At 38.5% G+C, this 27,024-nt stretch overlaps 3 protein-coding genes across 13 annotated transcripts in view; all 3 read right to left on the bottom strand.

Annotated features, from left to right (window-relative positions):
- Window positions 1–382: 382 nt before the first annotated feature.
- Window positions 383–3,108, bottom strand: mterf4 (mitochondrial transcription termination factor 4). The gene is made up of 4 exons (XM_077515490.1): window positions 3,051–3,108; window positions 2,422–2,842; window positions 2,158–2,342; window positions 383–826 (listed from the first exon to the last, which is right to left on the bottom strand). Exons 1-4 carry the CDS (start codon window positions 3,075–3,077, stop codon window positions 425–427), a joined length of 1,035 nt encoding a protein of 344 aa, XP_077371616.1. The 5' UTR covers window positions 3,078–3,108; the 3' UTR covers window positions 383–424.
- A 644-nt stretch (window positions 3,109–3,752) lies between these two features.
- On the bottom strand, window positions 3,753–18,846 carry pask (PAS domain containing serine/threonine kinase). 5 transcript variants are annotated; one of them, XM_077515454.1, is made up of 21 exons: window positions 18,491–18,846; window positions 18,158–18,417; window positions 17,698–17,897; window positions 17,253–17,423; window positions 16,975–17,109; window positions 15,877–16,011; window positions 15,578–15,746; window positions 14,515–14,696; window positions 14,318–14,429; window positions 13,098–13,290; window positions 11,673–11,881; window positions 11,482–11,602; window positions 10,735–11,279; window positions 8,882–9,024; window positions 8,639–8,806; window positions 8,281–8,406; window positions 6,808–6,942; window positions 6,525–6,724; window positions 6,060–6,193; window positions 4,520–4,669; window positions 3,753–4,350 (listed from the first exon to the last, which is right to left on the bottom strand). In XM_077515454.1, the coding sequence occupies exons 2-21, from the start codon at window positions 18,360–18,362 to the stop codon at window positions 4,190–4,192; spliced, it is 3,594 nt and encodes a 1,197-aa protein (XP_077371580.1). In that variant the 5' UTR covers window positions 18,363–18,417; window positions 18,491–18,846; the 3' UTR covers window positions 3,753–4,189. The 5 variants fall into 5 exon arrangements, with proteins under 5 accessions (XP_077371580.1, XP_077371581.1, XP_077371579.1 ...); XM_077515455.1 differs by having other exon boundaries at window positions 18,158–18,413; XM_077515453.1 differs by having other exon boundaries at window positions 18,158–18,399.
- A 517-nt stretch (window positions 18,847–19,363) lies between these two features.
- Window positions 19,364–27,024, bottom strand: part of kcnab1b (potassium voltage-gated channel subfamily A regulatory beta subunit 1b) — a 67,523-nt gene continuing 59,862 nt past the window's right edge. For all 7 annotated transcript variants that reach the window (XM_077515447.1, XM_077515446.1, XM_077515450.1 and 4 more), the window contains 6 exons: window positions 26,445–26,530; window positions 24,289–24,409; window positions 24,129–24,223; window positions 23,900–24,020; window positions 23,601–23,689; window positions 19,364–20,558 (listed from right to left, as the gene is read on the bottom strand). In XM_077515447.1, the coding sequence (XP_077371573.1) occupies window positions 20,469–20,558; window positions 23,601–23,689; window positions 23,900–24,020; window positions 24,129–24,223; window positions 24,289–24,409; window positions 26,445–26,530 (602 nt within the window). In that variant the 3' untranslated portion in view covers window positions 19,364–20,468. The remainder of the gene's footprint in view (window positions 20,559–23,600; window positions 23,690–23,899; window positions 24,021–24,128; window positions 24,224–24,288; window positions 24,410–26,444; window positions 26,531–27,024) is intronic.

Genomic DNA, 27,024 nt, shown 5'->3' with positions numbered 1-27,024 from the left:
CATTTTCTTTCAAAATTAATTTGAATTTCAAGTTGTAATATTAGCAACAACAAAAAAACGCCCGTTATATAGTTGTACAATGTTCTGAGAAATATTCTCAATTTTTTTCCCCTTGTAAATTCAACAAAAATCTGCAAAAAAAAAAAAAAAAAAAAAAAAAAAAAAAAAAAAAAAAAAGTTACATTACAACTTCATGCTTCCCTGAATTTATCCTTGTATTTCCCCCCCTCAAGTGAGTTAAGTCATAATAAGAATATTACATTTTAATTCTTGTAAATTCACTCATTTTACAGTAAGTTTACAAGACAAAAAAACAGCCCCAAGAAATGTTGACTCATATCCACATTATCAGTGTGATTTAAAAAAAAAAAAAAAAAAAAAAAAAAAAAAAAGATTATTCTTCATAGTGCTCACATTCATGTTATTACTTTCTTTTTCTCTTCCTGTAGCTTTCCTTGCCTTCCATCTCGTCTTCCTCCTCCTCATCGTCATCGTCATCATCATCGTCACTGTCCTCACTCGCCGCTTGGCTGTTGCCGTAGTGACACGCCTCTTCCTTCCACTCTCTGGCCAGCAGTCTCCGAAAGACGTCATACTCCTCGGCCGACGCGTTGGCCGCCTGCGCCAGGAAAGCGTCCAGGCCCACGTGGAGGACGCCGTCCAGTTTGGGGTTGACGACGAGCGTCTGGCCTTTCTTGTCGGGGGTTTGGTACAAGCCCCGGCGCTCCAAGAAGCAGTGTCGCGTGCGCAGCTCCTCCAGCGGGGAACGAAACAACCTGTGCTTCACCATCTCGCCGTGTTTGATGCCCATTCGGAAGTAGACGTACTGTGGCAAAACAGAAAATGGAGTTTACAACTATCAAGTTTAGAGTCCTAGTGTACGTATAGTTTATTTATTGAACATATAAACAAGTAGCAGAAAAATAAAAGATTTGAAAGAACAAAAATCTTATACAGCCATCATTACTCACAGTTTACATGTTTAACTGATTTGCTCCCAATAACATGTAAATACGTTTTTTTTATGTTTTGAGTGTCCCAAAGACGTATTTATATGTTTTTTTTGTTTTGTTCTTTAATACTGGAGCATACAGAAGGCTTTGATGCAGCCTCTCAACAGCAAAGAACGTTTGCAGAAATGGTAGTTACTACAAAAACGGCCAGCAGGTGGCAGCAGAGCAAAGGAGATCAACCAGGGCCATGTAGAAAAAAACAACTTTTACCTAGAATTTTAAAAAGATTTGTGAAAACTGATGAAATTTAGCTCTCTTCTAATGCTAGTTGCTGCAAAACGGAAACAGATAGAAACATACTTTGTTTTTCCTGATGAAAGAAGAGACTTTAATCTTTCCTTTGGTAAGTCCCATGCTTTTATAGCAATTGAACAGAATATTTTGTGGACCTTGCAAAATCAGTCAAAATTCAGTAAAACAGCCGGGAACGAACGGGATTGCGAAATGTGAAAATGGCTGGGAGTGAATGAGTTAAAAGGGAGGAGGAATATAGAATATTCTAAGTTTTTTTTTTTTCGCCCCCAATTATGCCTTGATCCCATTATGAACAATGTAGACAATTTCTCATAACTTTAAAGCCAACTTTACAGATAAAGTGGGTGCCTAAAATGTCCACATTTCAGCCTATAAGAATCCCACTTCAAAACTTAAATGTAAACAAATATATAATTTAAAATTTCTTGCGGCTGAATGAATTCACCTTCATTGAAGATATTTTACAAAGACTTAATTTATTACTGTTTTAGTTGAAGTGATTTTGTTGGGCAATGTGAATTTGCACAATCCGATTTTATGTTTTTGGTCCATTTGATGGTCAAAAAAGATATGAAGCAGAAGTTACCCAGCAGAGTTTTCACTGATTAGTTAGTCAAGAAATTGGAGGACAACTTTTTACTTTAAGAGGAGTCATAGTCAAAAGTAATGGCAGCCTTACTTGAAAACAATTTTGATCAGCTTGGTGTTTAATAACAACCCATATTTCCATATTTGTTTTTTTTTTTGCTTTTTGAGACAAGAGCATTATTTTAGTATTTAAACTTTTTGTGACATTTTTGGGGTATTATGTCACGACCTTTTTCTCAAATAAAATGGGGTTCTTAGCAAAATGACTTGACCCCGCTAACTCCACTGTAGTTATACTGACCTGAAATTTGTACTCCAGCTGAGCCAGGTCTTCATGCACAATGGCCGGACTATCTCTGAGGATGTCGGCGACCTGCTGCGTAGTAAATCGACTCTTCTCCCTGAGGAACACGGCCACACGTTTGACCGTCTTCATGGGCACGGTCAGGATGGCAGGGTAGTGCACCACCATCCGCTGCAGACTGCCTGGATGGAGTCACACTGGTTTAATACCATTGTACGCAAGAGCAAAAATAAAATAAAACATGCTTGGAAATGAGCTCACCTTCGACTAAACCAAGTTTGCGCAGATTGCTTATCCTCTGCTGGAGAAGTGATTCCTTGATGACGTAAAGGTCAGGACATTTCGTCAGTAACTTCAGCACGCTGGAGGGGTTGAGGCCCAACATGAACAGAAGCGTGAGTGTTGGCAAACAATGTGTGGCAGCACTTCCACCTTTGGCTTTGCACACCGAATCATAGAGTTCCTCAGCCTGTGAGGGGGTGAACCCCATGTCAAGCAGACTGGGAACAGACAATTCTGGATCGGCGTGTCTCTGCGCGGATCCTGGGTCATTGTTGGTACTTGGCAGGTTACTGCTCGGAGAGCAAAAGAATCTAAACTGCGTGCACGGACGCTGTAGGCAGCTACTCAACTGAAGTGAAGTGAATCCGGATGAGGTGGCATTTCTTACAAGCCACAGGACCTGTAGGAAGTGAACAAAGTTGTTAATACTGCCAATTTTGTTACCTACTAGGATGGTATGTAGCGGTTCGGGGGATGTCAAGCAGAAGTATCTTCAAACAATGTGAATTTATTAACTATATATCGGTTTTCAAACGAAACCTATTCCAAATTAATAGTATGAAAAACAAAATCGTTAAACTTCTAGTGTTTTGGTTGTATTTACTCACCTGACGTGCAGCAAAACGAGCGTTCATGATTTGTCCGTCTCCAATATAATTCCGTGCATCAACGGTAGCGGTAGTAAAGTTCCGCTTTACAGAACTCCACGTCGGTTCAACTTTTCTTTTTTCTTTTTTCTTTTTTTTTAAATAGTATCTTAACAGCGTACATGTTATAATCGCGGTATATTCAGATGAACTTTTCTTTCCACAAAAAATACATTTACTAATTTATTTTTACCTCACCGTTGAAATATGGTTCCCATTTGTGAAAATGGTTAACATGCATGTTTCAAATTACTGTGCACAGTGTCTTAAAATAGATTTATGGAATGAATAAGTATATTTCTCATATTGTCCGAGTTATACTTATTTACATCACCCATCTCGTTTAGGTTTTAACATATTTATATTAATAACAAACACACAAAATAAATAGTATTAGACAACCTTTTGGGTAAAGTAATTATGATTACGATGTAAGTAAAATTGAACTGATAAAGGCCCAGAAATGTATTTACATCTCCCGCCTGCTCCCCATCCTCCATTAACTGGGGAGTGGCTTGACCCCCCCACACACACACACACACAAAACAACAACAACAACAAAAACAAACAAAACGTACAGCATAGCCTATGCTGTATGTGGTGTGGCAAGTTGGTTAGAGAACACAAATAAAAGGAAACTGGAGCTTTTTTTTTTTCCCCCCCACAAGGTTTTTAATGTGAATAAAGTCAAACGGACTTGTGTCAAAAAACACTTGAGGTAAAATAGTGTTCCATGCTATTTGCACAAATTGTAACAAGTGTATTTAATTGTTTACAGAGGAAATCAAACATTTAAAATCAATTTAAAATATATATTCATGTGTAAAAATAAATAGATATAAATATAGTTTATATTTTATTTAGTGTAAAATCAAATGGATACTAAATAAAAACGTTTTCTTCACTTGGAGGTCTCATCTTCTTGAAGCTTCAATTATTCAAGTGAACTGTGTGATGTATGAGCTACTGCTAAAATTAAAATACCTTCTTAAAAAAAAAAAAGAAAAAAAAGGTGAACACAAAACGTATTTTACCTTCATTGCAGTAACTGCTCAGGACAAAACAAACATCGGACGGACGTCTGGGCTTTTATTCAGTCTCTAGTTTTCATTGAGGTACTTCTGGAGCTCCGATTCCAGGGCCACCATGGACAAGCGGTCTTCCTCATCCTCCTCATCTGGAAGAGTGTCATCCCCTTGATCTGGGAACAACTCTTGTCCTGCATATCTTCGGGGACTGGAGTCGTGGCGCTGCGGGGAGCCTATGAAAAAAAAGAGAAATGCTGAGAATCAAGTGCATTCATGTTATTCCTAATAGCGGAAATCTAACAAATTTGGGTGTTTTAAAAAAAAAAAAATATATAAAAAAAAACACACACACACACACACAAAAAAAATATTTTAAGGAAGCCTTCATGCTGGAGTACTCACAGTTGCTTTGAGTTGCTGGGAACACCTCCGTCCAGGTGTACTCTGCCAGCGAAATGGGCTGGCTGACCCAGGACTGCAGAAGCAGCTGGTCCAGGGTCATCCTTCGGGTGGGCTCAGGGTGCAGCAGCCCACACAACACGCGGTTCAGTTCTGATATGCACAACAGACTTGTTAACAATCTGAGAAGAAAGAAAAGCCGTTCAACAAACAAAAGTGCTCGTGCGCATGTTACTTTGCCCATGTGTGATAGTGTACTACTCACTAAATGTGAATAAGTACTGAATACAGTTGTATAAGAAACATGTGTTCATGAATGTGTACATGCTAGGTGCAAGGCATTTATTTTATGATCCTCTCCGTTTAAAGTGCTTTGCTACAATCTCTTGGCCACAATACCTAATTATAAACTCTTTAGGGTGGCGTTATTTTATTTATATTTTGTCAAATGATTTCGCTATTGGCGGCAAGCCTCAGTCCCGAATCCCTTCAAATAATAACCCCGTCAAATAGTGGCGTTTCACTCTAAATGCAATTAAAAAAAATTCTAGTAAACAAAGACGGGGACGTGGCAAAGGGAGGAAAGCCAAGCAAAAAAAACAGCGAACTTGCTTAAATTCAGCAAAAGCAAAAAGGAGGGGGTGGGGGGTAGATTTAATATAATTGTATTTAATTTAAATTTTTAATTAACAGTGTTTTCAGCATCTGAGAAATTCACTGATTTCCCTTTTTTTTGGCCAATATTTTTTTTTCTATTGGAAAATAAAAAAAAGAGAATGTTTATGTACGACGGCGTATTATATATATTTTTTTTTAGAGGGCAGGGGCAATATGACGAGAAAAAAAGTGGCAAATTTGCCACTTTTTAATATGGAGAGAGAGAGAGAGAGAGAGAGAGAGAGAGAGAGAGAAAAGAGGCAAACTTGGAACTTTTTTTTTTTTTTTTTTTTTTTTTTTTTTTTCTCGTCGCATGGCTGTGTCAAGTGTGGTGCCGGCCGGCAGAAAGGAAACTCGTATGTCACGCTACACAAGTCAGTTTGCAAAATGTCTATGGAGGAAGAACTTGTTCAAATGTACTTTTCGGTCAGGTTTTCAAACAAGGAGATACTAATTGCTTTAGCAGAGATTAACAATATCATAGTTGAGTTTATAAAGTGGCAAATTTGCCACTTTTTTTCTCATCATATTAAAGTGCTATTACCATTATTATTACTATTATTATAAAGTGGCACATTTGCCACTCTTTTTTTCATCATATTTCTACGTGGCTCTAATAAGCTGTACATCAATTAGACACAGATATATAATAATAATCCACAATATAGCAAGGTACAACACAAGATAAACCCCGTATAGCAGATTATTTAAATATATTCGTACTTGACAGCGGTCTGATCAGGAACTAGATATTTGAAGAATAAAAAATTGCCATTAATGTCATGTAAAGTTAATTTAAAAAAAATACTATATTGGTGGCATTTACATTATTTACACAGGCATGGTCACACTCTGAAGTCAAAGGGTATCAATATCGGTACAGTACCTGAGGACAGGGGAAAAAGAGGTTTGAGTTTGGCCTCCAGGATTTCGGCCACGCCAATGAAGGGGTTCTCACTGAACAGCAGCGTGTAGAGCAAAACCCCCAGAGACCACATCTCCAACTCGGGACCCTCGTAGCTACACAAGGGAAAGAGCATCAGAAGCACACGTTAACCACGGCGCCAGATAGATTTCATAGGAAAGCAAACAGCAAATGTGTACTCATCACTTCATTCGAGGCTAGCAAACGTTTTAAATAACTTTATGATTGTTGTAAGTGTGCAATTTAAAAGGCATGTCGTCAACGTTAATGGCCCATAAAGGTCGTAAAGGAGTAGAAATGGTGCTTTCACAGTGCTTTGAGACAGCCGTGACAACTCCGTAAATGTCAACTTTGGCCGATATGGTGGTTATAAAAACAAAATTATGAAAAGCACGAAAAGATTGTAAAGATTGTATGTATATGTACGGGTTTCCTTGAAGCACTTCAGGCGAGCAGTACTCCAGCGTGCCGCAAAAAGTGTAAAAGAGCTTCCCCGGCGTCATCATTGCCGCTGAGCCAAAGTCGATGAGGCGAATGTGGAAACACTTGTCAATGACGATGTTCTCGTCTTTGATGTCCCGGTGCAGGATGTTCTTCGTCCTCAAGTAGAAGACCGCCGCGACCAGCTGCCGAGAAAAAGACGAAATGCGCCGTTCGATGAGGACGTTTAGGAAGCGGCGCCGCTGATACGCCGCCGCGTACGACGGACCTGTCGGAAGATGTAGCTGGCCAGGGGCTCGTCCAGTCTCGGCTGCATGTCGATGAATTCGAAGAGGTCCAAACCGTCGCCGTGTTTCTCCATCACCATCTGGAAGTAGCTGCCGTTCTCAAACACCTCCAGCACCTGGCGGCAAAGATGCGCAAAAACACACATCAATATGGCAGCCATCGAGTTAAGAGCTCGCTTTAGTTTCTCATCAATTTGAATTTGTCTTTTTTGGTCGTTTATTGTTCATTGTGTCATGTAAACACATTGTGAACTGTTTGTAGCATTTTTTAATCATAAAATTTTGTGACGACGCCTAAAGAACAGAGAAATTAACAGTAAAGATGTACTGAATCAAGGTTATTAAACAAACTAAAATTGGAGAAACATTTCCATTAATGATATAAAATAAAACAAGTGCTTAATTTTGTTTTTTTACTAAAATATACGCAAACTGTTAGGGATTAGGTGACCACCGACACAAGGTATCGATTGCCCTCTTGTGGTCATTTTATGACCAGGAACTAAAAATACACAAACAGAAAATTGCCATTATATTTATGCATTTTAAATTATGGGGGGAAAAAATGCAATCCTGGGATATATAGATCTTTCTTTAAAATGTTTCGGCATGGTTTTTTTCCAGGGGGAAAAATTTATTTGTCAAAAGTACTCGTGTTATTGATACTCAAGAGTTGAACACCCTTACGAACTATATCACAAAATTAACTAATTGCAGCAAAAATGCTCTTCGTTTACATCTATAATTTCATCACATGAGCTTTAAGGGTTTATTTGAAATGTTTTTATTTATTATATTTATCTCACGACTCTGGCAAGATTCTGAAGTACCTGGTTAAGGCGAAGGGTAATGGGATATTTATAAGGTTTTAGGTGAATGAATGAGTATAAATTTATACGTATTTGCACGCACGCACACGCACGCACGCAAACGCACACACGCAAACGCACGCACGCACGCAAACGCACGCACAAAAAAAAAAAAAAAGAGCAATGATGACAAGACGTTGAATCGGTAAGACTACCGAATGAACAATTCTGAGCTCTTCAGAAAAAAAAAAAAAAAAAAAAAAAAAAAAAAAAAAAAAAGAAATGTTTTTATTTGTGTTATACTGGCCATACAGAAGAAAGAAGGTCAAACAGTAGTTTGGGAATTTTAGTTTTGCACTTTATTTCATAGTTTGGGACCTTATTTTTTATGTTTGTTTTACGTGCACTCCCTATATTAAATTAAATTTTTATTAAAAAAAAAAAAAAAAAAAGCTCAAACTCAGAAAAACTAAACTAAAACAAAGCATAGTCAAAATAAAAACTATTAAACCCACTCTAAACGAGCTGAATTTAAAAACACAAAAATCAAAACGAAATAAGCACCAATTATGATGAAAAATCCAGAACAATTCCAAAGGGATGGAAACAAAGGCCTCGTGTCGAGGTTTTGGAAGCGGCGGTTACCTTGACGATGTTGTGATGTTGCACTCGAGTGAGGATGGCGATCTCCTGACTGACTCGACCCAACATGGGGTCGTCCACCCAGCAGTCGCTCACGATCCTCGCCTTGCTGATGAACTTCACTACTGTCTGCAAATGGCAAGGATCCGATAGAGCAAAAATGTCCACAAGCTAAAACACATTTAAGTACTTTACAATAAATGTTATGTAGCTCATATGAGTAATAAACAGTAACACAATCAGTTTTTATCTTTACTTAAAGAAGTGAATTAGTACTTCTACCAGACGTTTTTGACAAGTCTGTCCTTCTACTTTAGTATATTTTTTTGCCACTGCCAAACCTGTATGTGAATAATCTTACTTCTTGTCCATCGCAGCGCCTTATCGTCTTCCAGACAAACCCGAAGGCTCCTTTGCCGACAGCTTTAATAGGCTTGTACTCTTCTGCAAACTGCCCATCACATGCCCGAGAGTGTTCGAGGTCCAGCGTGGAGCGCAGAGCTTCACCATGACACGCCTCTCTGATCTTCTGAAGGAGGGTTGCAAGAATAAAACATGATATAAGAAGTCTATGATTTTTTTTTCTTTTCTTCTTTCAACTGACCTCGCCAAGACTGGCGGCAGATTTGTCGAGCAGGGATCGATCGTTTTGCGACCTGGTCCAGTGCTGGCCGGGCTTGCTCAACCACACGCAGAACATTCGTCTTCCATCAGGAAGGTCGGCTTGGACCACGTCGCACTGCACCTCTGGAGAGATCATTTAAAATTGTGAGCCTAATGATAAGCAGTTTTCATTTGTTGAACGATTGTAGTTAGGCATGTGCCGGTAACCGGTTTACCCTGGTTTTAAGAAGTCATGGTTTCAATAACCGCCATTACTGGCTGTCACCAGTAATTAGCTCTTTTTTTTTTTTTCTTTTTTAAGGGGACTTCGAAGCAATGAACAATATGAGAGGCAGAGTTGAGAAAACGAACCACCTAATTTTAAGTTAATTAGCTCTTTATAACTTTCTTTTTTCTCCTCACAATCAGAGGAGGAGAAGGAGGAGCCTGGACAGACAGGGACAGTTGAAACATATGCTTTCTAATTAATGTGCATTGTCCCTAAAAAACAAAAAACAAAAAACAAAAAAACAAAAACAAAAAACTAACAGCAAAAAAAACCAAAAACCAAAAAAACCAAACAAAAAACATGGTGCCAGCGTGTACTAGTTAGCCCCAAGGAGAACATGAGTAGCCCACAGTCTGACAACCAGTGATGACTATGAGACACTGAATTACTAACATGAATTAAAATAGATAGAACAATGTCAACATTTATTTACTTAAACTTAACATGGTACGTTTCATAATGTAGCAAATATTCTATTTACTTGAAAAAAAAAAAAAGTAAATTGTGTAGAGTACAATGGAGGATTTTTTTTTTTTTTATTCATCCAAATTTCAAAAAAGGTCACTTTAGAGCTGTAATTTTAATACCGTGATACTATTAATATTTTTGCTCACAGCTATCATATGTGTATTATATGCTTGTGCCAAATTGTAGTGCCAAGTGGATATTTTATGACTTTTTATCTTGGTGAAGTTTTAGAGTAAAGCATTGATAGCATTGATTAGGTTGAACCTCTCAGAACAATCTGATGCGTTGTTTCCCAACGTACATCTGCCCATCTATCCATGCCAGTGATGTATAATGACAGGCAGAACAATTAAATGCTCTTCCACTGGTACATACGGTAATTATAATGTTAATCAAATATTTTTTGTTGTTTTTGGTTGGTGGCATGGCACGTGATTTTTTTATTTTTTTTAATGTAAAATATGTTGGGAAACAAATTTTGAATATGTTTTTTGTCATGCTATTTTATAGGGGTGTGAATTGCCTAGTACCTGACGATTCGATTCGTATCACGATTCACAGGTCACGATTCGATTCGATACCGATTAATCCCGATACGAATTTATAAGTCGATTGTTGCGATTTTTTTTCATTCAAATTTAGAAAATACTAATCAGTAAGCTTGTAGAGTGTAAGATTTATATGAAAATGTATTATTTATTTATCTGAAATTTCAGTCTTATAGGAGGTTGTAATCTGTTTCATGTTTGAACAGCATTAAAATAAAATATTAAGGCTTAATGTTCTGTTCATATAACATTCTTCCATGCTCAAGGTGTGAATCCTAAAAAAAAAAAAAAAAAAAAAAAAAAAAAAAAAAAAAAAAAAAAAAAAAAAAAAAATTCGATTCTGCCCTTTTTGAATCGATTCGAGAATCGCGCGATGTAGTATCGCGATATATCGCCGAATCGATTTTTTTTAACACCCCTACTATTTTATGTCCTCTTTTAAGACATTGTCATTGTATTTGTGAGGTGGTATTTGACACAGAAATGTTCTATTTTTTTTCTTAACTTGAACTTTTGACCTAAACAATTTGAAGTGAGTTGAATACATACCAACTCTTGTGCCATCTCTGTGGTAGGCACTTCCCTCAAATCGTCCCTCCAGCAACTGCGGCGCATCGGACTCGAGCTCACCCTCTGCCATCGTCTGTTTCTTTGGCGTAGACGTAGCAGGAAGATCCACTGCTACCCGAGTCTCACCATGATCGCCATTCAAGCAGAATTCCTGCCCGCTTTCTTTATGAACGGACGAGAGAGCGTGCCACTGATCCGCCCCGGCTTGGTTCCCCGACTGCTCCCCGGTCTCCCTCTCATCCTCGGTCGGCTTATTGGCGTCGACGGGCCGATCCTCCGGGTCGAGGTCGATCGGGGAGGGCGCGCGCAGGAGCTCGGCCGTGTCGCAGGACGTCATGGAGTGCCGGTTTTCGCCGCTGCCCCCGTGCAGGCTGATCAGCACGGCGCTGCTCAGATCCAAGTCGGCCAGGGCTCGGGTCACCAGGTTGCCGTCGCTGTTGAGGTCCAGGTAACAGCTGACCTCTGCCTGGCATGGGTCGAAAGCGCCGTGGCCAGCAAAGTTCTCGCAAAAGCCGGAGGAAGACCTGGAAAACGGGAATGCGGAATGTTTTTCTTCAACACTGATGGGTCCTGTTGTGATATTATTGGTCCAACAGGGAAGACATTAACATGTAATACGGATTTTGTAAAGCATAGTGTAAACACTCTCAAAGAAGGTTCCGCTATACATAAAAAAAATAACAAATAAATTACATATTTTATTTGTGGTAAATGTGAGATGCGAACCTGCTCCCCATTGAAATGACCTCAAAGCTGGAGTTTTGCAATGACGAGTGGCCGTCTTTGCCCACAGCAGAAGACTTGACATCCCCACATCCAAAAGGATGTCCATTGTGAGCGGGACTCCCTAGAAATTGTCAGAACAATTTGAAAAATAGCATTTTTCGCAATTAATTTCTTTTAATTTGAGCTCATACCAGCAATGTCGTCATTTTCCAGAAGCAGTTGTTCATGTTTGGCTGCTGGTTGTTCAGTGGAAAGAATGCCGGTGGTGCCTCCCTGTGGATGGTCCACCCAGGCAAAAGTCCTCAAGATAGCCTCAGTGGTGTCGCCCATCTCTGAGAAGTGGCTACTGGCAGCAGCTACCTGGGCTGCCTGTGCCAACAGCTCTTCCGTGTCATTAGCACTGTGGACAGAACGTCTTAAATAGGAGTAACTAGTGATAGAAAATAATGGAAAATGTATGAGACTAGAATTATACTGTATTGTATATAATGATGATGATGCTGATGATTATTTATGGTGGAAAGAGTTAAAAGCAGCTACTGTATTTTCCACACTATAAGGCGCACCGCATTATAAGGCGCAACTTCAATGAATGACATATTTTAAAACTTTTTTCATATATAAGGCGCTACAGTAGAGGCTGGGGTTACGTTATGCATCCATTAGATGATGCTGCGCTAAAGGGAATGTCAACAAAACAGTCAGATAGGTCAGTCAAACTTTATTAATAGATTACAAACCAGCTTTCTGACAACTCCATTCACTCTCAAAATGAATAAACAGCTGTTTTATTATTTTCTCTCAGGTAAAGTATTAGTATTAGCTAGCGATCCAAGATGGCGGGATCTTCTGCGCATGCGCGTCACCGATCGTGCAGGGTCACCGATAGCGTCTTGACAGCGAGACCTGTTGTGGCTCAATATTGATCCATATATAAGGTGCACTGGATTATAAGACGCATGGTCAGCTTTTGAAAAAATTGAAGGCTTTTAGGTGCGCCTTATAGTGCGGAAAATACGGTAATTGCATCATCCGCCACTACTGTTGTTGACTTTTGGAGTCACCATATTTACACACACATGATTGGTTGACACAGTTTTTACACCCGATGCCATCCTTGCCAAAACCCACCCATTTTTAATTTTAAATCTGGAATTGATAAAATTATATCAGTTAAATAAGGTTGACCCAATACTAAATATTTTTCTATAAAAACGTAATATCAATAAAGATGAGATTTATAATAAATTGTTGGTAATGCACTGAAACACGTACACAACAGCTACGTTTCAAATATTTGACACCTAGTTCATGCCCCTCTTTTCCAACTAACTATACATGTCCACCAGATGGCGCAATAGATACAATAAACTCAAATTTCATACTTCAGCTTCCAGTGTCACTCATTTACAGGTGGTCTTCATTTTACAAAACAGTTCCGCTACTGTGCTAACCTAACCAAAATGTGCACGAAACCCCAGAACCCACCGTTGCCTATTACTAACCTAAGCGAAATCAGTAGTTATGTCAGTGTGATGTAAGAATTAAAGTTATACAGTAGGTCTGAAAAGACTTGTGGACTGTAAACATAAAACTCTGATGTCCAAATGACTTACTTTAACACGCGTGTGGAAGAGACAGCAGGAGAAGTTAGCGTGGACAGAGGGCCTCCTTGTTTGTCAAGCATGGTGCAGTTCCCGGTGAAGATTCTGCCTCTCCCCGTGGAGGATCTCCCCCGACACGCTTCCTGCACCATGGCCATGTCTCCAGCCACCAGCGAGGATGGGTCCATGACTGAGGCCAACGGAACTACGAGTAAAACACATCCAGTAAATGAATGACACATTTTGAAGACGCGGCACTGTGATGAGGGATGTTCGATACTACTTTTTTGCAGCCTGATATCAGTTCATGTGCGTGTTTAAGCCATATTTGATTTTTACAAAAAGACAGAATGGGCCATGTCATGAATTAAAAAAAGGGGGTAAAAACAAAAACATTCATTCACATTTTTGAAGCACTTTTATAATTTAATTATAACCAATTATTTAATAAAATCACCAAAACATGTTAATGATATACTACCATTTGTATATTTTTTACATTAAGTTTCTTTTATCATTTACAGATTAATAAATTAAGTATATGTATTTTTTTTATTTGTAGTTTACTTTTCAAATTAAATAGAATTAACTATTAAAAATGTTAATGTATTTTTGAATATAGTAATATTTTCATTTTATTATTTAGTTATAATTTAAGTGCAAAAAAAAATGCATAATTCAGTCACTTTTAATTCTTCTTACATTAACGAATTTAAATATTAAAATGGCCTGTATGTATGTATGTTATGTAATCTGTAATCTTTTTTTACAATTATGTTTTTTTTCAGTATAATAGATTAATCTATTAAATCAACACTACATGTATTTTTATTTAACCAATACTGTTTTTTTTCGTTTTTTTTTTTTTAACTAATCAATTATGTCATTAAATTAATGAAAAATGTTCAAACGTTTGAGTTATACGGGGAGCACATAAAATTCTTCATTGCACTATTTCGTCAATATATTTTATTGTTTTCAATCAATGATTGAACCAATTATTTCATAAGAAAAATAAAAGCAATAAAAGCAAAAGGAACCCAGAGATATATTTTAATCAGTTTTAGGGACATTATTATTTGTTTTTATAATTATTAGAAAAAAAATGGAAGCGTATTTGACGATGCCCAAGTAAACGCACGGTGGGCAAGACGTGGGCCAAATCGCTAATTGCCGTATAATCACACGTGAATTTCCCATATAATTAAAACACGTGTGCTTTAAATGCTCACCAGATTTCGCTGTGCTTTGGACAGCCTCTGCTTGAGACTCCGGGAAGGGACTGATCTTCCTGACCAAATCGGACATCCACCCATAGAAACCGGGCATGAGGAAAGTGACACACTGTTGACGACAGAGAGCAGCGGTGACATACAATTCTTGACAAAAGACGCCCTTCGCCTTTTCACAGCCCCTCTCATTGGCTAACCTTTCCTCGCAGCTCGTTCTTGCTGTAGCCAAACACACTGAGAGCCTGTTGATTGTGGATGCTGCAGATTGAGCCGTCAGCTTGCAAGAGGAGGAGGCCGCTCACGGGGGCAAACCCCCAGATGGTTCCGTTGTACTCCAGTGTGGGGTTGGGGGAGAGGACCCTGCCGTCTCCCTTGATGCCTGTGTCAACCCATAAAAACAACAATACATTAAATCTCGGTCGGGCATGGCGAGTCAAATCTTTCTAGGAGTGGCCAATAGACTACCGTATTTTCCGCACTATAAGGTGCACCTAAGAGCCTTCAATTCTTTCAAAAGCTGACCATGCGCCTTATAATCCAGTATAGATGGATCAATATTGAGCCGCAACCGGTCTCGCTGTCAAGATGCTATCGGTGACCCTGCACGATCGGTGACGCACATGCACAAACGATCCCGCCATCTTGGATCACTAGCTAATACTTATACTTTACCTCAGAGAAAATAATAAAACAGCTGTTTATTCATTTTGGAGTTGTCAGAAATCTGGTTTGTAATCTATTAATAAAGTTTGACTGACCTATCTGACTGTTTTGTTGACATTCCCTTTAGCGCAGCACCATCTAATGGATGCATAACGTAACCCCAGCCTCTACTGTAGCGCTTTATATATGGAAAAAAGTTTTAAAACATGTCATTCATTGAAGGCGCGCCTTATAATACGGTGCGCCTTATATATGGAAAAAGTCTTAGAATATGTCATTCCTTGAAGGTGCGCCTTATAGTGCGGAAAATACGGTATTTTGATAATGCATGGATAAAATAAAAAATAAAAATTTCAATGCCTTCAACTTTTTTTTTTTTTTTTTTTTTTTATCCAGCCCAATTCAAATATTGAGCGTAATTAGTCTTTTGAAAGTTGGCTAGTGTGTAAAATCTGACTGACCAACTTGTTGGAATTTTTCTCAGGGTAGCTCAAATGCTTAAGCAGTGCCAAACGCAAACAGTTTATGATACAATATTAAATGATTGAGTCTTGATGTTTCACTGCAGTTTGTAAAACATGAATGTGAAAACTGTACCCGATTGCTGACCATCTTCTGTGCCAAGACTCTCTGTCGAGCATGCGAGGCTCATGCCAGCGTGTTGTTGCTGAGGTCTTGCGCACTGTACCGCCCCCTGAAGCTTAACACACAGCGGTACTGATGCGCCTTCTCTACTTTTACCACACACTCTCTGAACCCTCAGCATCTATGGGGGAGTAAGAAAGCAAAAAATACATAAATCTGACATAACATCCAAAACAGGAGCATGAAGAGATACTGTGAGACGCGGCTTTCCTTTCCTGAGTGGTACAGTGTTAAAAGTAAAGTGTGCTTACTTTGGGCAATGCCTGACAGTGCAGAGGGATTTGTAAGGAGGGGATTAGCTCCATAACAGAAAGTCCTTTTAAGTCCTCGGGATGGTGGTAACCATGGAGATGAGCAAATGCAGAGTCACAGGTAAGAATATTTCCCTGGAGGAGGATAAAAGCAAAAGCAATTTTAAATCGGTGCAGTCAATGAATTCTCATAGTTGAATTCACATTCAAAGCATCAAGAAATGGAGAAAATGGAGAATGTTGTCACCATGGAAAAAAATGACAGACATTATAACCTGGCAATTAAAACATATGGACATAAAAATGATGCAATGATGTCTTTGAAGGTGCATTGTCTGAAATGCCAGCATTAGGGATGGGCGAGTACCGATACCAGCCTTTTTTCAAGTACTCGAGTACTCGTGACGCAGACGAGTACAAGCGAGCGATGGCAGAGGGGGAAGACGTTAAGTGAGTCCTCCTTGCCTGTAAGTGGCGCTAGCTTGCAGCAGTTTTTCACCAAAACTTCACCGGTTTGGAAATACTTCAAAATTGTGAATCTTAAACTAAAAGAGCATTTTTGTGTTTTATTTTGAGCGTTAAGACTATTGAAGAGTGACTGTGCTGTTTTTTTTGTGTGTGTCAAAATTAAAGGAAATATATTTGTTTAACAATATCTTTTAGTGCTTTTTTTTTTAATTTGTCAAAATGTACTACTGGTATCGGTATCGGTGAGTACTGAGGGTCTGAGTACCGGTATCGGTCTGAAAAAAAAAAAAGTGGTATCGAACATCCCTAGCCAGCATAATTAGTCACCCAGTTTTGCTCACTCACCAGTATGAGTAGTCAAGTCAGTTGGAGGAGGCTTGCTGAAGAAATGTGTCCTAACACTTGGCTTATCATTTTTTATTCACTTAAAAGAATGCTAATACCGGTAATAATAATAATTATTATAAGTTATTAGTTTTCCAACTTGAATTTGCTATTAAGTTATTGTACCAAATTATGTAGGTGAAGGTGAACCTATGAGAGGTGCTTGCTGGTGAGTGCATCATTTAACCGCAGTATAACAACAGCAGAGATATTTCATGTTTAAAAAGAATAAGGTCGATCACTTACATCTTGAGTAAACGTCAGAGAAGCGGAAATCCGTTCCACCTGCTCCATCTTGACAAGGAGATGTTCTCCATTTTGTGACACTCTGTGGGTGCACACCAACATCGGCATCTCACCAGACGCTGTCACAACATCAACCTACAAGAAGAGGAAGACAATGGAGAATCTACATCTCACCAGGAAATCAGATTCCAGGTATCCCAATAATCATCAGCCCACATGGATGACAAGTAGTTGGTTGCAGTAAAGGTCAAAGTGTCCGAAATGGCCAAGCAACATACCACTTTCCCAGATACAGATGCAATACTGCCGTCCATTAGCAGGTAGTCCTCAGGCAATGCTTCTTCCAAGACTTGAGTGGTTTTCTTCAAAATACACATCAACTTTCTTCCTTTCAGCTCATCCGGGGTGCATGCAAACAGTTTGCAGGCCTGATCGTTAGCTGACAAAATCTAAAATAAATAAATATTAAATTAAACTAAATGAAAACTGACAGATTTTTTAAATTCATTGAAAATATTCTAAAACACTGTTACCCAACTATTGTGCTGAGGCACATATTTTACATTTGATTTAATTGATAATGCCTGTTCTTTTTCTTTAGATTAGATTGTGCTATAACCACCAAAATTCCTTGCTGTGGGATCAACAAAGTCATCATCTTCTCACTAAAAAGTGCTGCAACAGAGTTTTGGAGTCACTGTCCGAAACTCAAGGAAACTGTACCTCGCTGCTTTTTCGTTCGACTGTCAGGAACACTTGGTTTTGATTGAGTGCCAACGGCGGGACAGGCAGGCCAAAATCTGTCGAAATAAGCCGACTATAAAGCTTGTCTTCCGTCTCGGTCGTTGTGGGAGGGCGTGGTCGAGCGTCAGGAGATGTGTCCAAGTCAGGATGCGCGCAGGATGATTGGGGCTTTGTTGCTGCTATTGAAGCACAAACATCACAAAATGGAACAAAAGTCTAACATCAACATGTTATGAAATGTTGAAATGTTGGGAATGAATTAATACAATTTTTATGGAATGACTGAATCTGAGCAATTTAGGCTGTAAATGTAGGACAGTTGTTCTGATGGTTTTTAGGCCAGCAATTAAGAATTTTGCTGACCGCCCCGGACTGATAATACATAACAGCTTCAATATTTGAAGGAAATGTTTTACTTTTTTGTGTGGCCATCTCTCACCTGGCGATGACCCATAGAAGTACCGTCGTTGCAATTCCAACATATTTCTTTTCTGCAGTGATCTCTGGGCGCAGGGGTGGGACTTGTTCAAGTCGAACTCATCCTCCAGCAGGTCGGAGGAGAGATCGGGCACCACGCAAATAGAATCTCCTTTCTCCACGAAGTGCCGTGTGGCTTCAAACCGAGACTCGGTTGCGAGTGACATTGTTGTTGTAGGTTCTCCAGCTGCAATCACTAACCCACTAAAATTGAATTACTGGCTTGAGAAGGCGTTAGGATGAAACACAGTGCTAAAATATTGTTTAAAAGGTTTACGTTTGAAGTAAGACTCACCTCAAATCAAATCAGGTGCCTTTGAATCTTACAATGGACGGACGACGCGGTTCGTTGACGACAGTCGACAAGGAAACGCGAACTCCCCTGTGTTATTAGCTTAGCCACGTTAGCATTCTATCTTCTAATCGCGCTACGCACAAAGTTGCGTTTGAGCGACCTCAATACAGAGTCGAACCAGGAGCCACCGTAGTTTTTAAGACGACGAAGCCATGAGCAGGAGAGAGTTTGGAATCAATACATCATGTTTAGCTCGCCGACCATTTGAACAATTTTCGTAAAACGCGGGCTTCGGGTATCAGCTGAACAGATGGTGTATACGGAAGTGCTTTGGAGCCAATCAAATGTCACGGTTCGAAAGCTGAAACGCGTATTGGCTAAACAAAGAGGAAGACCCGTCTTTTTACCCACGGCGACAGCGCAGCTGTCCAATCAACTATATTCAACTTTATTGAATTAGCTTAAAAATAAAATAAGTTAACAATACAAGCAAATAAATAATAAAATAATTCGCTTCATAAAAATAAACCTCTTTAATAACAAAATCAATTAGTGACATCAAAATATTAGCATACAGGAGTTTTCACTCTTGTTGTACAGTCTGCATTTTATGACTAGACTATGATTCTCACAATTTTCTGTGGCACTTATCCTCACTGGGGTTATCCTTGACCCGGAGTATATCCAGGAGAACCGCTGTACACTCTGGACTGGCCACCCATCCAGTTTTGGGGCACGTGTACAGTTGACAATCAATCATTTACATAAAAATTCAAACCTGATGCATGTTGCAGAGGCAGAACATGCAAACGCCACACTGGAAGGTCATCTGAAGATTTGAACCACAAACCTATGAACTGCGAGACAGATAGGTTGCCAAGTCTAAATATTTACATGTCATTTATTAAGAAAATTGATACAGTTTCTACATCAGCATCTTTCAATTCACACATTTGCTCATGGTTTACTGGGCTTAGTTTGCAAGCTGTCATAATAGTAATATAACAATATAGCCTACTGTAGTTCTTTTTTTTGTGCTTAAAAAAATGGCACAAGTTAGTTATAATCTCTTTATTTCTATGTACAACTCTGATGAACCACGCTGAAAATACACATGAACAGAGAGAGCAAAATAAAGGCCCATTTAATAAAATGGCTTCTGGAAGAAACCGATAGGAGCACAGCATGATAATGTGTGTTTTCATTAGCTAGGCCTATATGGCTTTGTTGATTTAAATTTTAAAAAGCTCCCCTTACAGGTTCACCATCTTACCAACCCTGACAATGTTTAACCACAATAACAGTCGAACTCAAAAGAGGTGACAACAATTGGAAAGAAGACTATTTCTGGAGGATGGTTAAAATTGCTCATCAAGTAAACCACAATACAATCAGAACAGCACGGGTGTTTTGGAAAATATATTAGCTGATTTCATCCTATACGGGAACAATTTATCATGTTCACGCTTCAGCTTGAGCTGCAACAAGAAATGCAACGTAGCATCGAGTCTGTTGAGACCAGGCCCAATTACGCAGGTCACATTATGTTGCTAACACCTCACAAACATCCAGTGAGGCAAAATTCTATCTATCTTAAAAAATAGATGCAACTTAACTTAACTTATTCACTGCATGGCAATGATGCTGCTTGATTTCCCTCACCTCATACAGAATTCATTGCACCATTCTGCATATTTTGCACATAAACTTGGGAAAAGAAGGATGATTCCATTCCAGAAACAACCTCATCGGATCTTCACACTGTCGTATCTGCTCGCTGCCGTGGTTGTAAGCATGCATTCGTTTGCCAAGGATCTCATTTTATAATGATGACAAGTGGCTGAGGAGCCAAGCAGAACAACTTACAAAGTCACACACAAGGTCACACAAGCAAAGTTGGGCACGAGTCGTGCCATGGCTGTATGTGTGATCTTTGATACACGTTCCAGGGAGACTTTTCGGAGACTGTTGGGTCATCCTAATGGTGGTAGTCTTTTTTGCTGTGTGGACGATTGCCCAGTATGTGATCCACTTCTGAGGCGATGCCCGCTGTCATCTTTGGAATCACCTAGAGTTCACACAGCGTTGCTTGAATACGTGAGCAAACAGTGACATCGCTATGCGTAATGAAAAACAGTATGTAGCGGAACCTCGAAAATCAAACACAATCCATTGCAGAAAAAAAGTGGAAATAGATATAATACATTAACAATTAAAACTGATATATATACAGTATATATATATATATCAACTGTCCAGGCAATGTTTTAACTAAAATATATACAAAATGAATTAACTACTGTATCAATAATTAATTTAAAAGGGAAAATCAACCGCCATTTTTTTTTTGACTATTATATGTTCTATGCAGCCCCACTAGTCTAAAATAGGGATGTAACGATATCCAAACATCACGATACCATATTATCACGATATGAAGGTCACGATACGATAATTATCACAATATTGTGGGGGCGTTAGAGATATTTAAAAAAATATCACAATATTGTAAAAAAAAAAGAGAGCTCATAGCAAAAAAAAAAAAAGCACAATATTGTGCTTTTGTACATAACAGCAATGCATATAAACCACCTACAATCTCTAATAACAATATTGAGGCACTTACTTGCTAATGCAAGCACACATTGATCGCTTCACATGCAAATTAGGTTCCCCTGAAGAGGGCATAATAAAACAAAGAGTAAAAAAAAGACAATATAAGTTTATGACCTAATAATTGGTAGGGGTGGGAATCTCTGACAATAGGCCGATTCGATATGTATCTCGATACACAGGTTGCGATTCGATTGAAAAACGATTATCTTTCAGAACAGAACGGTTCGATGCGGTTCGATTAAGTTTGGGAACGATACGATTTTCGATTCGATACGATTCATTTCAATATTCAAAACTTATAGTGACATTTGTTGCTTGTAAACATTAATCTTAAAACACCACAAATTTTTACAGTATCTACAAATGTGTTTAAAAAAAAACAAAAAAAAACAAAAATGTCTTCTATATTTTTATATATTTAATCAATTATTTAAATGGACCGCAACAAAGGGCTGGGCGATATGACTGAAACATGTATCAGGTTAAATATTTATTAGTCGTTATTGAGAGTTATAATTGTTTTTTATTTTTTTTATTTTTTTTTTAATTCAAAATAAGGATCAGGAAAAAAAAAAAAGGCTGATAATTCAATTTGAAATATAAATATTTAACCTTTAAAAAGACACCAACACAATTAAACAGAATATGTGCACATTGTTAAGTATTTCAGAAACATAAATTTAAGACATGAAATAAACCTACCGTCCAGCCAAAAGAAATAGGAAGCCACCTTATGGAACAATAAATCTATCAAACACATTTTAACCACTTAAACAAAAATATTTCCAAAAGTGCATTTCCCTTTTTATTAACAATTTTTGTTTTTCTTTGCCATCACATTCATTTTTGGTTAATGTATGACATCTTTTTGTTTTTTTAAATCTGAGACAAGATGATGACCACAGAATCACTACTGTTTATGTTTTGTTTTTTTGGGCTGTCGTTCATTTTGCGTTTGATGACGTAATCACGGGCACGTCTCAGTTCTCCTATCTGCTGCTCATGCTAGTTGTAGACATTGACAGGGAGCCACAAACTGAGAAATGAGATACTTGCAGTGTGCTTTTTGCTTAGCTGGTGTGTTGGCTGTGGGACATACCTGTGTCGTTTGAATCCATGCATTGGATCGTCACGGGAGTTATTCTTTTTGGCTCGCGCGCAGTACCAACGCCGGCCCGGGACATACAAGTGCGCCGAGAGGACTCGATAGCCATGGGTTAGCTTCTGCTAACTGTCTCCACTGTTGCATGTTGTCACTCGTTGTGCGCGCGCGCGCCGTGTCGCGAGCACGGCGTTGACGGTAGGCTCCTCCCCAAGGTGCGTAACGTCTTTGCATTATGTTTACAACATCCGGGGAATGAAGCGTCTCTGAGCGCTACTTTGCTAGCTCTCTGTAAACAGGGAAGTAGCTTGAATAGTGATGCTACTGAAATGTAAACAAAACAAGTAGAGCACGGCGCAGAACTCTTGCTATTGTTATGAAAACCATAAAGCCTCACTCGAAACCGATTCACAGCCACGCGATATCCGGTCCACAGCTTTACAAGCGATGTATCTAAGGATTCCCGGCGGATTTTGTATCGGTTGACAAGTCTGCTACCGATACGGTCGTTTAGCTCCCCTTGACGACCGATGGTTCGGTCGAATCGGTTTTTTGTCCCACCCCTAATAATTGGTGACAGTAGCTAATGTTAACAGTTGACTACTGTGTCCTTAGCATTTGCCTCAGGTCTTTCGATATGAAATCATTGAGGTATTTTTATTTATTTATTTATTTATTTGCAGTTGATCAACAAATAATTTAGCAGCTCAACTTGCTCACACCTATACTTATTTTTTTATTTTTTTTATTTATTTATTTTTAGGCACAATAAGCAAAGCAAGGCAAAGCAAAGCTTCCAAAGCAAGCAAACTTTGGAGGTATAAGTTTGTAAAAAAATAAAATAAAAATAAAAATAATAATAATAATAAAAATAAAAAAAAAACAGCAACTTAAGTGCATAATACAGTTTCACACATCAATAAATGTTTTCAATTGCTAACGTAGGTTCATATGTTCAAAAATAACTCTTTGAAGTGAGTTAAAACAAAAAGATAAAATTTGAACATGTGAACTTGACTTAATGTGCCAAGTTTAAAAGTAGAAGCCGAATCTTGTAGCCATAAAGCCATATTAATGCGACACATATATAGTGCCTGAAAGTTACATTTGTAATATAATGAATATTACGTGGCCTTTAGTGGAGTAAATAAATACTTTTATAAATACTCTATCATCCTATAATTTAAAAAAAGGCTATTGATGAACCTTAATCCAAACAAAAGTGGTGACTTGGCAGAAGAACACTTTTTGTTGGAGACATTTATAAGTTATGGACAATTTATAACTTGTTGTTAAACACACGTTGTATGGCAAAGAACTGACTTTTGTGGCGTTTGAATTTTGAGATTCCACTTTAAGTAATACAGAATTGATGCTAATTATTCGGTCAACCTGAATGGCTCCGAGATTCTCCGTTAACTGGCTTGGATTGGAGGATCCCAACAATACTGAGCTCACACCCTCATTCCTCAGGCACCATGCTGGAAAAACAGAGACATAAACATAAACAGATAAACTTTATTAAATCCTGTGAGGGAAATTAGAGCATTGTTGGGACAGGAAATTGCAAAGCAAAAATAAAAGATTTTTCACAATTGGATTGCAGGTATTGCAATTTCAGAAAACAAACAAAGAGTTGCAGTTTAGAGCCCCCAAAAGTACCAAAAAAGCCCGAGCGGGGAGTCCCTCACCTATAGCAAGTTGTGGTAACGTACAACCGAGCTTCTCCGCTATATGAGCCAACTCTTTCAACTTGGCTTGCTGTTTTCTTCCATCCTCGCTCATTATTTTCTCCCTTAACCACTGGTATGGCTTCAAGGTGAAGCCAACAAAAGAGATTAGATAAATTAGGACAGCTTGAACCAAACTGCATTCGACGCTTGTACTCAGCTCGTTGTCAAAATGAAGTTCAAATCGTACCTTCATGGAGGCTCGGGAGGACTCGGGCACACCGTTGTCATATTTCCCAGTGATGATGCCGCAGGCCAGAGGAGACCAGGAGACCACACCTACGCCTGCGATGAAACAATCATGTGAAGGTTATGAAGGATTTCAAGGAAGGGAAGATGATGAAACCAACCGATTTTGTGGTAGAGCTCCGGCAGCTGTGTCTCCACTTTGTCCCGCTGGAAAAAATGATACTCGGCCTGCTCACAGACTGGCGGAATGAGATTGAACTGCCTGGCCACTGAGTAGGCCTCCTAAATAAACCAGAAATGGAGCAAAGAATAAAATAAGGTGAACCCACAATTACGTGAAGTTTGGCATCTGCAAATTTGCCTACTTCTGGATTTTTAATGTTGTTTTTTTCCCCCCATGTTTTTGTGCTATATTACATTGCTTCTTATATTGCCATCTTGTGATATGTTGGGATCAAGTTAGTGTTGTCACTATCGAATATTTTTAGAATCAATTAATATATCAATTATTCAATCGATTCATTGACTAATCAAATTTATTTTAATTTTGCATAAAGTGAATTTCCTTTTTTTTCCTGATTATTGTTTATTAACCACTGATTGGTGTTTATTTCATACTTTGCATTCATATATTGATTTAAAAAAAAAGGCGAAAGACTTATACGATCTGAAGGGAAACAAGAGTGAACAAAAAAATAAAAAATAAAAAAAAATAAAAAATGGGGAAATTGATGTACTATGTTCTCGGTCATTGTTTTCCAAAGTAAAAACAGATATATCCATCCATCCATTTTCTTGACCGCTTATTCCTCACAAGGGTCGCGGGGGCTGCTGGCGCCTATCTCAGCTGGCTCTGGGCAGTAGGCGGGGGACACCCTGGACTGGTTGCCAACCAATCGCAGGGCACACAGAGACGAACAACCATCCACACTCACACCTAGGGACAATTCGGAGCGCCCAATTAACCTGCCATGCATGTCTTTGGAATGTGGGAGGAGACCGGAGTACCCGGAGAAGACCCACGCGGGCACGGGGAGAACATGCAAACTCCACCCAGGAAGGTCCGAGCCTGGACTCGAACCGGAGACCTCAGAACTGGGAAGCGGACGTGCTAACCACTCGACTACCGTGCCGCCCAAAACAGATATATCTGTTTGCAAATGTTTTATTTTGATTAAACACAAAATATAGTCTTCTTTCATGAGGCACTACAGAAATCAGTGAACAATTACTATTGATATGCTGAAATCAGAGGATTTGGACAATTTTAAATGAGAAATGGCTCCAAACGATTACTTGATTATTAAAATTAATAATTAATTTGAAAATCGACTACTTGTTGATTACGTGATTAATTTTGACATCTCTAGACAAGGGTTATAATAGTTGTAGAATTTTCATTTTACAGTACTTGATTTTTATTTTGAGCTTTGTTTTTTTTATTTAGTTTTAATTATTTTTCAGTGTTTTTTTTTTTTTTTTTTTTTTAAGTTTGTATTAATTTTAGCTTTTCGGAAAATGATTTGATTTTAGTTTAGTTTGATTAGTTAGAGTATCAGTTAAAATTTTTAAAATGTGCATTTCTTGTGGGCAAGATTTACATATCATGGCAAGTATTGTGTAGTAAAAATTCAAAAAAAATATTTTGAAATCAGTTTAAAAACAACCATCCGCAAATCAAATACAGGTAGTATATGGACTGCTTTTCTAAGTACTTATTGAATATGTGCAATGCATAATACCGTTTCCTGCATGTGCCTTTAAGAGGCGGGCCTAGGTAGTGCCATGTCTGCATTGTCTGACATCTGCCTGAGTTTCTAGCTAAGAGCTGTGGCTGACATCAGCTTCTGAGTGAGTGAGTTCACTTTGTTTCTGTTCTCCCGGCGTTCAACAAACAGCCGCAAAGTGCCTCAGTGACTGTGGCTCTCCTTTCCCACATGTGAGGAAGTTGACACCTCCCAAAAAAGTTTGGTAATTGCCTATAGATGCCACAAATTGGTGGATTTTGTCTAAATGAAGCCCCTCAACATACTTCAATTATTAATCAATAAAATCAAAATCATCAATAAAATTAATAAAATCAATTATTTCAACTGATTGCCCCAGTAAATTTATGAATACTAAACAACGAACACTGCACATATACCAATTATTAGCACAATTTGAGCATTTCCCCAACTTCCGATTAAAGTCAGCAAATGCTTGATTATCAGATGTCTCTAAAAGATTATCCCAACCAATTTTCATTCTGTGGTGTGGAGTGCGTTCAGAATGATTTTTCCTCCCTGATTCAAAACGATATCCAGTAATCACTCACCATGATCTCCATGGCAGACCACCGTGATGTCCCCCAGTACATGGACATTCCCTGGTTGATCACATGGGTCATCGCTCGCACGATCTCTTTGGACAAGAAAACAAAAGGCACAAATGTATGGTAATCATAAAAAGTCCCTTTATAGCAGGGGTGTCCAAACTACGGCCCGGGGGCCATTTGCGGCCCGCCGTCCATTTTTTAGTGGCCCGCGACATATGCTAAAATTGGCATTTGACTCAGTTCAAATAAAATAAAAACAAAATTGTTTGGAGATGGTCAAAGTAAGAAGGGAGGGTGTCGAAAAACACAAGTGCTATTAAAGGTTATTTTAGTTAACTAAAACTAACGAAAAAAATAAAATTAAAAAAACAATTTTGTTAACGAAATAAAAAACGAAGATGCTTTTTTTTTAAAAAAAGAAAACTAACTGAAATTACATTTTATGTTTCCAAAACTAACTAAAATAAAACTATAATTAGAGCAAAAAATGTCCTTTGTTTTAGTCTTTGGTAATTAATTTAATGCACGAGTCTTTGGGGATGATTTTAAATATGACTTTTAGTAGATTTATTTTTATATA

Source organism: Festucalex cinctus, chromosome 1, assembly GCF_051991245.1.
Source record: "Festucalex cinctus isolate MCC-2025b chromosome 1, RoL_Fcin_1.0, whole genome shotgun sequence".
In the NCBI taxonomy this organism is placed as follows: Eukaryota; Metazoa; Chordata; class Actinopteri; order Syngnathiformes; family Syngnathidae; genus Festucalex; species Festucalex cinctus.
Note: the sequence above shows the minus strand (reverse complement) of the source record. Positions and strands in the feature narration are given on the sequence as shown.